The sequence below is a fragment of the Coffea arabica genome, chromosome 1e (genome assembly GCF_036785885.1).
Source record: "Coffea arabica cultivar ET-39 chromosome 1e, Coffea Arabica ET-39 HiFi, whole genome shotgun sequence".
Classification (NCBI taxonomy): domain Eukaryota; kingdom Viridiplantae; phylum Streptophyta; class Magnoliopsida; order Gentianales; family Rubiaceae; genus Coffea; species Coffea arabica.
Window position 1 is genome coordinate 35,268,603 of NC_092311.1, and position 12,046 is coordinate 35,280,648.

At 34.5% G+C, this 12,046-nt stretch overlaps 1 protein-coding gene across 1 annotated transcript; it reads left to right on the forward strand.

Annotated features, from left to right (window-relative positions):
• Window positions 1–1,927: 1,927 nt before the first annotated feature.
• On the forward strand, window positions 1,928–9,766 carry LOC113702248 (signal peptide peptidase). The gene is made up of 12 exons (XM_027223365.2): window positions 1,928–2,219; window positions 2,395–2,496; window positions 3,755–3,870; window positions 3,970–4,121; window positions 4,233–4,318; window positions 5,403–5,530; window positions 6,540–6,590; window positions 6,835–6,921; window positions 7,028–7,097; window positions 7,457–7,593; window positions 7,718–7,795; window positions 9,407–9,766. Exons 2-12 carry the CDS (start codon window positions 2,457–2,459, stop codon window positions 9,479–9,481), a joined length of 1,020 nt encoding a protein of 339 aa, XP_027079166.1. The 5' UTR covers window positions 1,928–2,219; window positions 2,395–2,456; the 3' UTR covers window positions 9,482–9,766.
• Window positions 9,767–12,046: the final 2,280 nt, after the last annotated feature.

A 12,046-nucleotide genomic window follows, 5' to 3' on the forward strand; every position in this document is an offset into this window, starting at 1 on the left:
AGGCGCTCAAGAGAACCTTCCAGAGGATCTCACAGGAGACGCCTAAATCATCATTTGAACTTGCTACTTGAATCACTCGGTGAGTGTCAAGTGCATGAATTTGTTGCTAAGTGTTTACTGCTTCTTATCCGTTATTTGAATTTGGAAATTTAGAAATGAGTGTGTACTTTACCGCACTCGTTCTCTTTCAAATGAAATTATATTCGAATTTTGCTATGTGAATTCATATTCGACATGTATATAGTAATGTGGATATGATTCGTATTTGTGATTCCTAGTCGGAATCGTCGATTTGAGCGTTGTTCATCGACTTATATTCGTATTCGTATTCGGGGGACGCTCAAACTCGTTGGTTACTTTGCGAATCGAGCCAGCATGGGTTTGGCCGGTAAGCTTAGCAAACCATGAGATATTCGTAGAGTATGATCTATTGGAGAGATCTTACTCGGCATTACTCGCGCAGTATTGCCATGATATACTCGAGTATTATCAAAATTTTGATGAGTGGGCCCGATAAGGGGGTGTAACGGTGACGAGATTCGAAGAAAATGGTGTATCTACAGGATTTGATACTTATGTGGTTGACGGAGTGTCAACATGGAAATTAATCAAGACCATGGCTCGACTACGTGAAATTTAGCTCCTGAGAGCTACAGTATCTTTGAATTGTTTCTGTCTATTTTTCTTATTGGAAATGTGAATTATTCGAACTTTATAGCTTTACTTACAGTGTATTTGTTGTTGCTATTTGGAATACGTGCTTGCATGTGTGTTTCTTGGCCTTATGAATATTTGTTTACCCCGTTAGATTTGTTTTCCTTAACAGAACCAGATGGGAAGATTTTGGAGAAAAGCCGACTAGATTACTCTTTTGATTAGTACCTTGGTTATAATTGTTTAGTCGACTTATAATTGTTGTATTTTGAAACTTGATGCACTTTTGATTTGGCATATTGGATGTATTTGTCTAGACAACTTTTGGATGTTGTATATATTTGGGAATTGATGTATCTTTTGGATCCTGATGTAAGAATTGGGTAACTGATGTATTCTGAACTCGTGGTGTAAGATTTGGATATTTGATTATGGAAGCGACTTTTCCTTATTAGACTAGTATAAATTGTTATATATTGTTAACCTTGAATCGATTTGTTTCGAATCCTGATGAGAGTTGGGCAGGCGTTTCGCGGATACCCTTGGGTTCGCCCTTGGGAGAAGTGGGGACGTCACACTAAGAATAGAATCAGAACCAGAATCATCGATTATAATTCAGGTTCCAAAACATCTTAAAATAAAAGAAAGATAAACTTGTCTAAGATTGTGGATCTTTTATTTTATTTAAAATGATCATTAACATTCAACAGTGTGATGTACTTTTCATAAAGTTCATATTTTCCCTTTTTCTTATTCAATAATGATAAAATCAAAATCTTATTTTTCTTCACCTTCTCTTCATTTTAAAATATTTTTTCACATTACTTTCTCTTCTTTTTTTAACATTTCGCATCAAAATTTCTAACAATAAGTAATTAAGTGTAATTATAAGGAATCAGAACTAGAACTGTAGAAAACGAAATCGAAATTGTTAAGAATTGGAAGCAAAACTAGTAGTTCCAGAATCATTATCGATAATCGTCCTATAAAATGTTGAATCCAGAACTGACGATTCTAAAATCGCGATCATGATTTATGTTAACCACATATATAAATTTAAGATGAATCACCTAAAATGTACTCCAAACTAAGTGGATCCCCTAATTTACATTCAAATTTGAAATTGTCCTTCATACACAGGTTATCATGCATTTAGACCCAACGGTAAGCATACAAAAAATACCCAAAACATAAAACAAAAAAAGTTTTACAACCAGCAAATTGCCCGTATAAATGTACCATTATGACGTTACATAGGAAGAGAGAGCACGGATATTTCCTAAATCCCATGTGTCGTTCTACAATTGGGTACCACAGCTCTTCGGACGTGGCTCCCCGGAAGAAAATCCAGTTCCCTCAATATTTCCCACAAATGAATTTAATATAAATAATACGATTTTACAATAAATAAAATCAGTAATTAGATACTTACTCTAATCTAAAACCCTTCCTCTCAAGAATTTAAATTGAAAAATATCTCATTCTTTTCCGATCTGCAGTTTTCTCCGATCAACAATTCGATAAGAAGAGCAAGAAGAAGCGGTCTCGTCGATTCCTTTCCTCTTGTAAGTTGATTTCAATTAGCAGATTAATTGATTATTTAGTTCGATCCTGTGATTTTTACAAGTAAACCCTGAAAAAGATTCAATTTTGACCAACTGTTCGGTGAATATTTCTATTGATTTAGGATAATTTTAAATAGGGTTGTTAATTGTGTGTTTTTATGTTGATTTCTGACAGATAACAAGAAGGGTCTCTGATTTTCTGGTTAAAGTTTTGATAAAGGGTAAGAGAGAGAGGCAATGAAGAATATTGAGCGTATTGCAAATGTTGCTTTAGCAGGTATTTTTTTGGTCTCTCCTTTATTGTTTGATTAATTAAAGTTTTTATATTAGTTGCCCCTTTTTATTTATTTTTATATGCTTCCCCCTTTTTCCTCCCCTTGAATGTATTGGATTTTACAAATATTCTTTTTATTCTTCGATTTTAATTAGCAAAGTGCTTTTTTTTAGCGAGTGTAGTAGAATTGATATTCAATTTTCAATTTCTTTTTGCTCGTTTTGTTCCTTGAAAGGATAGAAGTTTTAGTATAGGCTACTGGGATGTTGACTATTCCTTGGCAGAAAAAGGAAATGGTTTTCGGCTGTTATCCTGCTAAAAAGCTACAAGCTAAAAGCTGTACCGCAACTGGAAGTTTTTAAGATTCCAATATGGATTACAGGATTGATTTGGTAGAGGATAAGTAGTTTCGGTTATTAAAAGAAAAAAAGGTCCTCTGATGGTTGGAAGGCTGCAGTATTAGCTGGTCAAGTGTTTCTCTTTCCTCCTCAGGCAAATCTGGATTGAGTCTCGCTCATGGAGGCAGAGTACATGCGCTTGCGCGCTACGGCTTATGCAGTTGATCGGATCAGATAGCCTTTCAGGCAGATACAGGGCACATCAGGGACTCCCCCTCGCCTTGGAACCGCCTTAGTCCTTTTCTGAAAATTTTTTGCCTAGAGATTGATGCTATTGTGTTGCTATCATGTTTCAGGGTTTTAAAAGTGTTTTCAGCAAGAGCCTATTCTAGCTTGGATTCTTTTATTTCATCTTTGTCTTATTTATCTTTCTTTGATGATGAAAACAAATGGTTCTTTGTTCAACTTTTCCAATTTTTTTCTAGCCTGTGCTGCTAGAGCTTTGATGCTGTACTGTAAATTGAATTTATACAACATTTTTTTCTTCTGCCGTTATTCTTGATTAGATGAGACTCCATCCAGCTCCCAATTCCATGCCTCTATTTAGAGGATCTTTCATTGAGTTTCTCTAATTTTTTTGGGCCAATCATAAAACAAAATTCTTTTCCAACTTTTCTTGATGATCATCTTCTATTGTGTAAATTCAATTCTTTTAAAACATCACTGTTTATTTGTTAAGAAATTTCTTTTCTGTTCCTGTTAATACCAGCACATTGTAGTAATTCAGCTTTTTGATGTGTATAATATAGCATACTCTAATTGAAGTCCACATAATATGTTTGTTGGATCCTTGACGCATTACTAAGTTTATGAGATTTTGCAAGAACCAACCTTAATCTTTAATTACTTTGTCATTCCTGCAGGCCTGACTTTTGCCCCACTAATTCTGAAGGTAGACCCAAATTTAAATGTCATTTTGACAGCTTGCCTTACGGTTTTTGTTGGTTGTTACCGTTCTGTTAAGCCAACACCTCCATCAGTAAGTGAAGCCATCCAGATGTTGCTCTTGATTTGCCCTTTGCTTTTCTAAAACCAAGCTAGCCTTGACTTGACTAAATCTGTGGTTTTAATTTTGCAGGAAACAATGTCCAATGAACATGCCATGCGATTTCCCTTGGTTGGAAGTGCAATGCTGTTATCACTGTTCTTGCTTTTTAAGTTCCTTTCGAAGGACTTGGTTAATGCTGTGTTGACATGCTACTTTTTTGTTCTTGGGATCGTTGCTCTTTCGTATGTTCTTTCCGTATGGATCATTATACTTTGCGTTATTTTTCTGTGATGAACATCTTTCTGTTTGTCTGTTGACTTTTTCGATCTAAGCTCCTTTTTCACTGTTTCCAGTGCAACCTTGCTGCCTGCAATCAAACGCTTTTTGCCTAAGCATTGGAACGAAGATGTAATTATCTGGCGTTTTCCCTATATTCGCTGTATGTATTCACTTCCCTTTCTATTCAGAGCCTATATGTGTTCGCTGTGGTTCTAGTTCTTTTTGTGAAGCTCCACCTTGTCTTGGAGTGCTTCATATTTCCTTTTATGCTTAGTAGAAGTTAAATCAAGCATGCCTATGGACTTGGGTAGCTACTTTTGTGAAAAATTCTTCTGGTAAAATATCCATTTGCAGCATCATCTTTCATCACTTGTCTCAAAAGTTTTTCAAAACTATTTTCAAAGTAAGCTTTAACTGTACCTTTTCATTTTCAAGCCTCAATTGAAATGAATTTTAATCTGTTGCCAAGCAAAGCTGAGTTTCAAAACATGAGTATTTTTATAATGATGTGAGATTTATAAGTTGTCCCTGTATAGGCACCTGATTATCATATTCTATATCAAGTCTTGCTTCCTTTTCCTTTCGTTTTTCTTTTCTTCTCTTTTCTCTCCCTTTTTTTGGTTGAAGATCTTCATCAAAGAGATAGGCATTTTTGTACAGTAGGTACCTTTAGGCTGCTACAGAATTGTATTTCATAACTCAATTTCCTTAACATATGAGTTTATTTTTACTGCCTCCACTAGAATAGATACCATTTATTTGATACTTTGTTTAAAGTTGTTAGCTTTTGAATCTTGGCTCACACTAATTATTGATTGTAGGATATTCAGTTGTAGGTTTGTTGGTTTTTAACCATTATCCTCCACATTGTCTGTCACTTTTGTGAAATACCTGCTGGGTTTTCTATGGTCAGTTTGTGTACAGATGGAGGAGATATCACTTCTTCAACCCAAGCTAAGACTGTTTGTATGAGTTTGTTAGGTTTCTTAAATACTGCAACTTTAAGACCAAGAATGCCGTAAAGTTGTTAACTGCAATATCTTGATGACTTTTCCATAGTAGAATTGGTGGTTCAGTAATTAAATATTATATTTGGACAGAGTGGCTAGGTTTCCCCTCTCTCTCTCTCTCTCTATATATATATATATATATATAGCTCCCGACTTCTCTCTCTCTTTTTATCTGCTTCATATATTGCTTGCAATATGCAGAATGATGTTTTTCTGTACACATTTATTGGACAGCTTTGGAGGTTGAGTTCACAAGGTCTCAGGTTGTTGCTGCAATTCCTGGAACCTTCTTTTGTGCATGGTATGCTGCACAGAAGCATTGGCTGGCCAATAACATATTGGGGCTTGCATTCTGCATTCAGGTTGACATTATCATCTTTGAAATATGTTGCTCTGTATACGTTTTAGGAGTGCAAGTTCTTTTGAAAGTTCCTAAAATGTGCAATAGTTGACATTATGACCCATTTTTTCTTCTCCTCCGTTTAATTTAAGTGATTCCCGTCCCCCACGGCCCTGCCCCCAAAAAAACCTGTATCTAATCTAAATAAACAGTAAACATGAGTTGGTCAACACTCTGATAGCTGACTTTCATTTCCTCCCCTAACTTTTGCTTCGGTTTTTTTTCCCTGTCCATATTTATTTGTGTACTAAGTCACTTCTGTCAACTTTGTGTCTGCTTTTCTTAGTTGTGTATTTGTCTCGATCGTTTGAACTTTCTTCCATCATTTATGCCTGACTCAAGTGTTTAACTTGCATTTCTTTGTTCTTGCCGTTTTTCACTAGTGCTTGAACCGGAAAGAATCAGAAGCCCATGCTTTATGAATTAACATTAGAAGTATAAATATCTTGGTTGCATGTTTTCCTGTATCTCTCTTCATGTGAAATGAAGAGTATGTGAAAACTAGCATCTTTCTGTGATACATGAGTGTTGTTCTCTCTCGTTTGCTACTTCCTAGAGCATTTCCTTTGACACTGTTTTGAAGAATTTCTAAATCAAACTTGAAGCACTAATTGTTGTTGTAAACTAGGTTACATAAGTTGCACATTTGCTTTCCTTGACTCTCCATGCCATTGTCAATCTCTGGCTATGATTATGTCTCTGGAGTTGTCCTTCCTGTAGTAGAAGTGAAGAAGCTATATAGATGCCTGTCTTCTGGATTGACGAACTAGAGTGCTTTTTATCATTCTTTGGAATACTTGGTAGCATATTATTTGCAGAATCTTCTTCATCCGTTATGATGTTAAGGTTTCCCTCATTTTTTCTCCTATTAATAAATAAAGCATACTTTCTTCATCAATTTGATCCCATGTTGTTTTAAATCCTATAAGCTTATGTAATGATCTCACTCTGTTTTGTGTTTGATTTTGAAGGGAATCGAAATGCTTTCACTTGGTTCATTCAAGACTGGAGCTATTCTTTTGGTAAGTGAAGGAAGTTTAGTAACCTAAATAAACTTATTTGTATAAATGCAATAAGATAGATTGAAAGGCGACGACCAAGACTTTGTGTATCAATGCTTTGTCAGTATGCTTTGATAGATACAAATGGACACACATGTATTCATGCATTTTTATCAGTATTCCCGCTCTAATTGATGCATCTTCCAGATTGTGCTATCCTACCATTTGTTTACAATGATGCAATTTACATCTTCTTAATTTGCAGGCTGGACTTTTTGTATATGACATTTTCTGGGTCTTTTTTACCCCAGTAATGGTTAGTGTTGCTAAATCTTTTGATGCTCCTATCAAGGTAAGTGTGTGATCTTGTGTTCTGTATATCTTTTACAGAAATTCTTGTACTTGGATTCTGTCTATCATAGTTTGCAACCAAGTGTAACAATATATACTTTCTACAGCTTTTGTTCCCAACGGCTGACTCTGCACGTCCGTTTTCAATGCTGGGTCTTGGGGATATAGTAATTCCTGGTATGGCTTTTATTCTAATTGTTCTAATAGTAGTTGTCGGTTTGTCATCCTCATTTTTGGCTGCTATGTTGGGAGTCCATGGTTGAGTTTTTGAATTTGATGTTCGACTGTTTTTCATCCTTGACTGTTTTTATAAGGGAACACGTCTGGTGATGAGATTCATCATTTTTAATCCAGCCCTTTCTACAGCATTTTATTTTTTAAAATCTGAAATAATTGTGCAGCTTTTTGTTTTCATCTCTAAGCTCCTTATTTGGTTTGTTGGTGATCCCTTGTGATGTGTGCATGGTTCTAAATTGTATGAAGAAATACTCAAAGCATGCTAAGTAAAATCGGCATCTGTAATTTATATATCTCAGGGATTTTTGTGGCACTGGCATTGCGCTTTGATGTTTCTCGGGGGAAGCAGAACCAATATTTCAAGAGTGCTTTTGTAGGATACTCTGTTGGTTTGATCCTGACAATAATTGTCATGAACTGGTTTCAAGCTGCACAGGTCGGTGTTTTATGCATGTCCTTACCTTTGAAAGTAGATAGATACATTTGAGAAGTGTAAATTTGTTCAAGTGAGGGTCCATACTTCTCATTTTGTTGATCCTTTTTAATGGTTGTTTATTTAGCCTGCACTCTTGTATATTGTACCGGCTGTTATCGGATTTTTGGCTGTGCACGTCATTTGGAATGGGGAAGTGAAACCAGTAAGTCTTTTGTGATCATGAATTTATTTTATAACTGTTGTTAAATGCTGAACTTCTTTCTTTCCTGGTGTATTATAGTGAAATGACTTTATGCATGTCTTTAAGAGATACTTTTAAATGGCCAGCTCTTGATTTTAAACTTTTGCGACTAAGACAATGAAAATAAAACTAGAGGTAGCAACAGGCAATACGAAATAAAGGAAGGTATTATTGTTTGATTTTTTGGATTATGAATTTTTTCACAAGTTATTCTCTGAAGGTTCGAGTTTTGCTTGCATATTTCTTATGTATGATTGAAGGACATTCTGTAGATGGAAAGGGTTACCAATAGAATGTTTAATTTTTGGACTGAAATTTTTTTTATGAATTCTTCTCTGAAGGTGCGAGTTTTGCTTGGCACATGCATGAGTAAGCCTCATTATATAGATGGACTGGGTTACCAACTGAACCTTTTTATTATAACAACTTTAAATAAGAAGAAAATTATATTCAGAAGTTTTAAGTTCTATAATCTGTCATGCCACATTTTAGTTCAATCACAGTACTGGTTCTGAGTACCTTAATCTTGTGTATAAGTTTAATTTTATTGCTTACATGACAAGCTGTCAAAAAAGTGAAGTATGGAACTGCCCAACTGTGTGCAAATTTTAGTTCGATCATCAAGTACTGGTTCTGAATACCTTCAGCTTGTAAATAAGTTTAATTTTGTTACGTAAATGATAAGCTTTCCTAAAAGTGAAGTATGGATCAGTCCAACAGTATGCAAAGCTAGCACTGCATCCCTACCATCCTTCTTAGTAATTAATATGGAATGATAACAAGTGAGCCCTTCAAAGCCAATGCATTCTGGTTTCCCTGCAAGGTAATCTACTGCTCTCTTAGACTCCCTATATACAAGGCAAAAGTTAACAAACCAATCTTGTTACTAGGAATATAAAGTTTTAGCAGTTGTAATTAGAAAAATTCACAATGTTATTCTTATGGGACCAGATTGTGACACTCTTGGGATCTAGGATCAGTACCATAGTTGCTTTTCCCTTTCATATGAAGTTTTCTTTATTGAAGCATCCTTTGATCAATTCTGATCTTTGGATGTAAATCTACCTTCCAGATTCTGATAATGGGATGTAAATCGACCTTCTGGACATCAAACATCTTTATTTGAAACTGTGCTTAATCCCATCTGGTTCTGGCCTTTAGCCTATTGAGAAATATCCTCCTGTTTGGGCTGTCGACCGTTAAACTAGCGGCATTGGGCTCCAGCCGAGCTAGTTTATTGCATTAAATCGTATGCACCCTTCCTATTCTAAGCTAATGCCTAATTGTACAGGCAGACCAGAGGCCTTTGACGTCAGAAAAGGTTAATTTGATCAAATAGTACTATCTGTTAAACTTTGAAGATGACTTTGTGGTTCATAACCATTGCTGGTTAGAATGATTGATCATCATCAGTTTGTGAACATTAGTCTTTAAGAGTAGATGGTTTAGTTTTTTAAGTCTCTTGGATAGTTATGGAGATGCTATCGCGGTGGGATTATGTTTTACTTCTCTGTTTCATACTTGGATTTTCTGCTTCAAAGTTCTGTCTTAACATTGTAATTTTTTTTACAGTTGTTGGAGTTCGATGAGTCTAAAGCTACCAGTTCTAAGGAAGATGATAGCAAATCAAGCAAGAAAGTAGAGTAGGTGACGGCACTACCTTGGGAAGAAACGTTCACCGGAAAATTTGGCAGAGACCCTTGATGCTTTAATGCTGGATTAACACTAATGCACCCTGGCATATTGTTGTACCAGATTTGGTGACTTAGCATTTAATTTTATTAGTCTTTCTAGGATATTTTATAAAATTATGGAAATTTTATAGAAAAATATGCAGCAAGCCTCAAATTCCTCATAGCTTCATCTTTCTTTTTCCCCTTTCTGTCAGTTCAAGGAATATGATTCAAAATAGTCAGGATACTTCAAGCTCCATTCCTTCTCTCTTGACTGCACGCTCTTAACTGTTTTAGCCTTTGCTATTGTTGTTTAGCATCAGAAGTTTGATTTTTGTGAATGGAGCCGGATCAACTCGAGTTCAGCCTGTTCAGCCAGCAAAAGGCTCATTGAGCCTAAACTTTAATTGGGTCGAGCAAAGTTGAGGCATAAATATTAGGCGTGAACTAAATGTACGAGTATAATTATATATGTGAAATATACACTAATAACATCATAAATATTAGGCGTGAACTAAATGTATGAGTATAATTATATATGTGAAATATACACTAATAACATCTATAATTTATAATTATAAGACATAAAGTGATGATAAGTTATATATAAATTTGTATTAATTCATAATTATAAAATATATATATTATATAATTATGTACTAATTATGAGTTTGGATCAATTTTGATTTGAATCAAAAACTTATATAATAGTGTGAAATAAGCTTGATCCTTTTAATTTGAGCCAAAATTCGAAAGTTCAAAATCCAAAAATTTATATACCTTGTAAACCGAGTTTGGACTTGTTAAAGTCCAGCTCAATTAACACTCTTAGTTTGTGTTATTGAAAGTGGACAAAAGAAGTCAGAACAGGAGAAAGGTTTGGAATGATAAATCTATCAGTTATTTCCTTCCAATTGTGGCTAGCTGTGTGATCGATACGCGACAAAGGTACCATGAAATGTTATGGGAGAAAGTGATTGGACAGGTCATTATCTGGGACAAAGACCATGTTGGTTGGATTAAAACGTGTTTCGAATCATGATTTTACTTTTTAGTCATCTTTTTATATCAAATATATCATATTATAAAATTTATATAATAATTTGTTATATAAAAAAATAATCTTCTAACCAAACATGTTAAATCGTTTATACTTGTAAGATGTGGATTAGAAAATTTAAGTAGAATTTCCAATATGTGACATTTGATCATCGTTGGAAAAATATTATGATCAAAAAATGGTCACGGTAAGTTGCATAACATTTAAATCCGAAAGGGTAAATTGTAAACTTGCTCGCTGAAGAATACAGAGGAAGAATGTAGCAACTTTTGCGTCCGATTTGTAGTGCTAAACAGAACTTACCTTGATTTCCACTTACGTCAAATCAGATGACAGATATGCAGTGACACTGCACCCGTTGCAAGCCTGCTTGTCTTAACTTTGAAAAGCGTCCTCGGAGAAATTTACCAATATTGTATGGATATTTTTTTTATATATATTGTCAGTGTATATATTTTTTTTTGTCTGGAGTATATAATTTTTTTAACATTAGTAAGTTTAGATTATTGTCATGTAACATGAATTCATATTTGAATTTTAAATCATACACATGTAGTATACATTCAAAACTGTTGTAAAAAAAAATCATTATACTATCGGTGCATAAAAAGTTAAGGTAAATGTCCCCAACAATATATGCGCAAAACTTCCATTTTGATTAAAATGACACATGTGCCATGGTTTTCTACTCCCCAACGATGGCATAAAAATTTTAATGTTGACTTTTAAATACACATATGAAGTTTGCCAGCCCAAAGAATTCCACCAATGTTGTGTGTATTTGCAGTTAGCAAATCTAAAGCATATTTATTGTACTTAACAGACATTTCAGCCAAACAAAGAAGCACTAAATTTGAAGTTAAGATCACTATAATACTTAAGCTTACCCATGGATAAAATTGCTTGTTGACATGTGGAGATATGCCATGGTTCTTTAACTTTCTTGGTTAACTTTCTTGATTGATCAACTTTCTTTTATATCCATTTTGCAGTACATTTTGCTCAAAAGTGAACCGAAATGATGAATAGGCCTTTCAAGTGCGCCCATCGAAACAATTACTTGGACGGACATATGTACACCCTCCTTCAAAGAATGTATATTTGGTTTAAATTGACTATAAATTAAACAAGACTAAGTAATGTATTCTTCGAACTCAAATTTTATTTTTTTTATGCGAACTCAAATTTAATTTGTCCTAAGACTAAAAGAATGATGGATTGAATAATTCAGGATAGAAGTTAGAATCAAAGGCTCGATTAATTTGAAAATTTAGTGAAATTAGAGGTGGCCCCTTTGTTCTACAATTTAGTAATTACTTGCTTCCTAGGCTAAGTTAGTGTTTACTTTATGCCTAAAATTGCTCAATCTAATTATACTACCACCTTATGGTTGACTTTCTCTAGACAGATGAGCTCTTTTGGCAATAAAATCGTTTCGACTACTTTACTTAGCTCTGAGAAAAAAAGCTTGGAGAATAA

Excerpts from the sequence above, each read along its gene's own strand:
- LOC113702248 (XM_027223365.2), top strand. The coding sequence starts at position 2,457 with ATGAAGAATATTGAGCGTATTGCAAATGTTGCTTTAGCAG. Across the intron at positions 2,497-3,754 it reads TGCAAATGTTGCTTTAGCAG|GCCTGACTTTTGCCCCACTA; the intron begins GTATTTTTTTGG and ends TCATTCCTGCAG. Across the intron at positions 7,098-7,456 it reads TGGGGATATAGTAATTCCTG|GGATTTTTGTGGCACTGGCA; the intron begins GTATGGCTTTTA and ends TATATATCTCAG.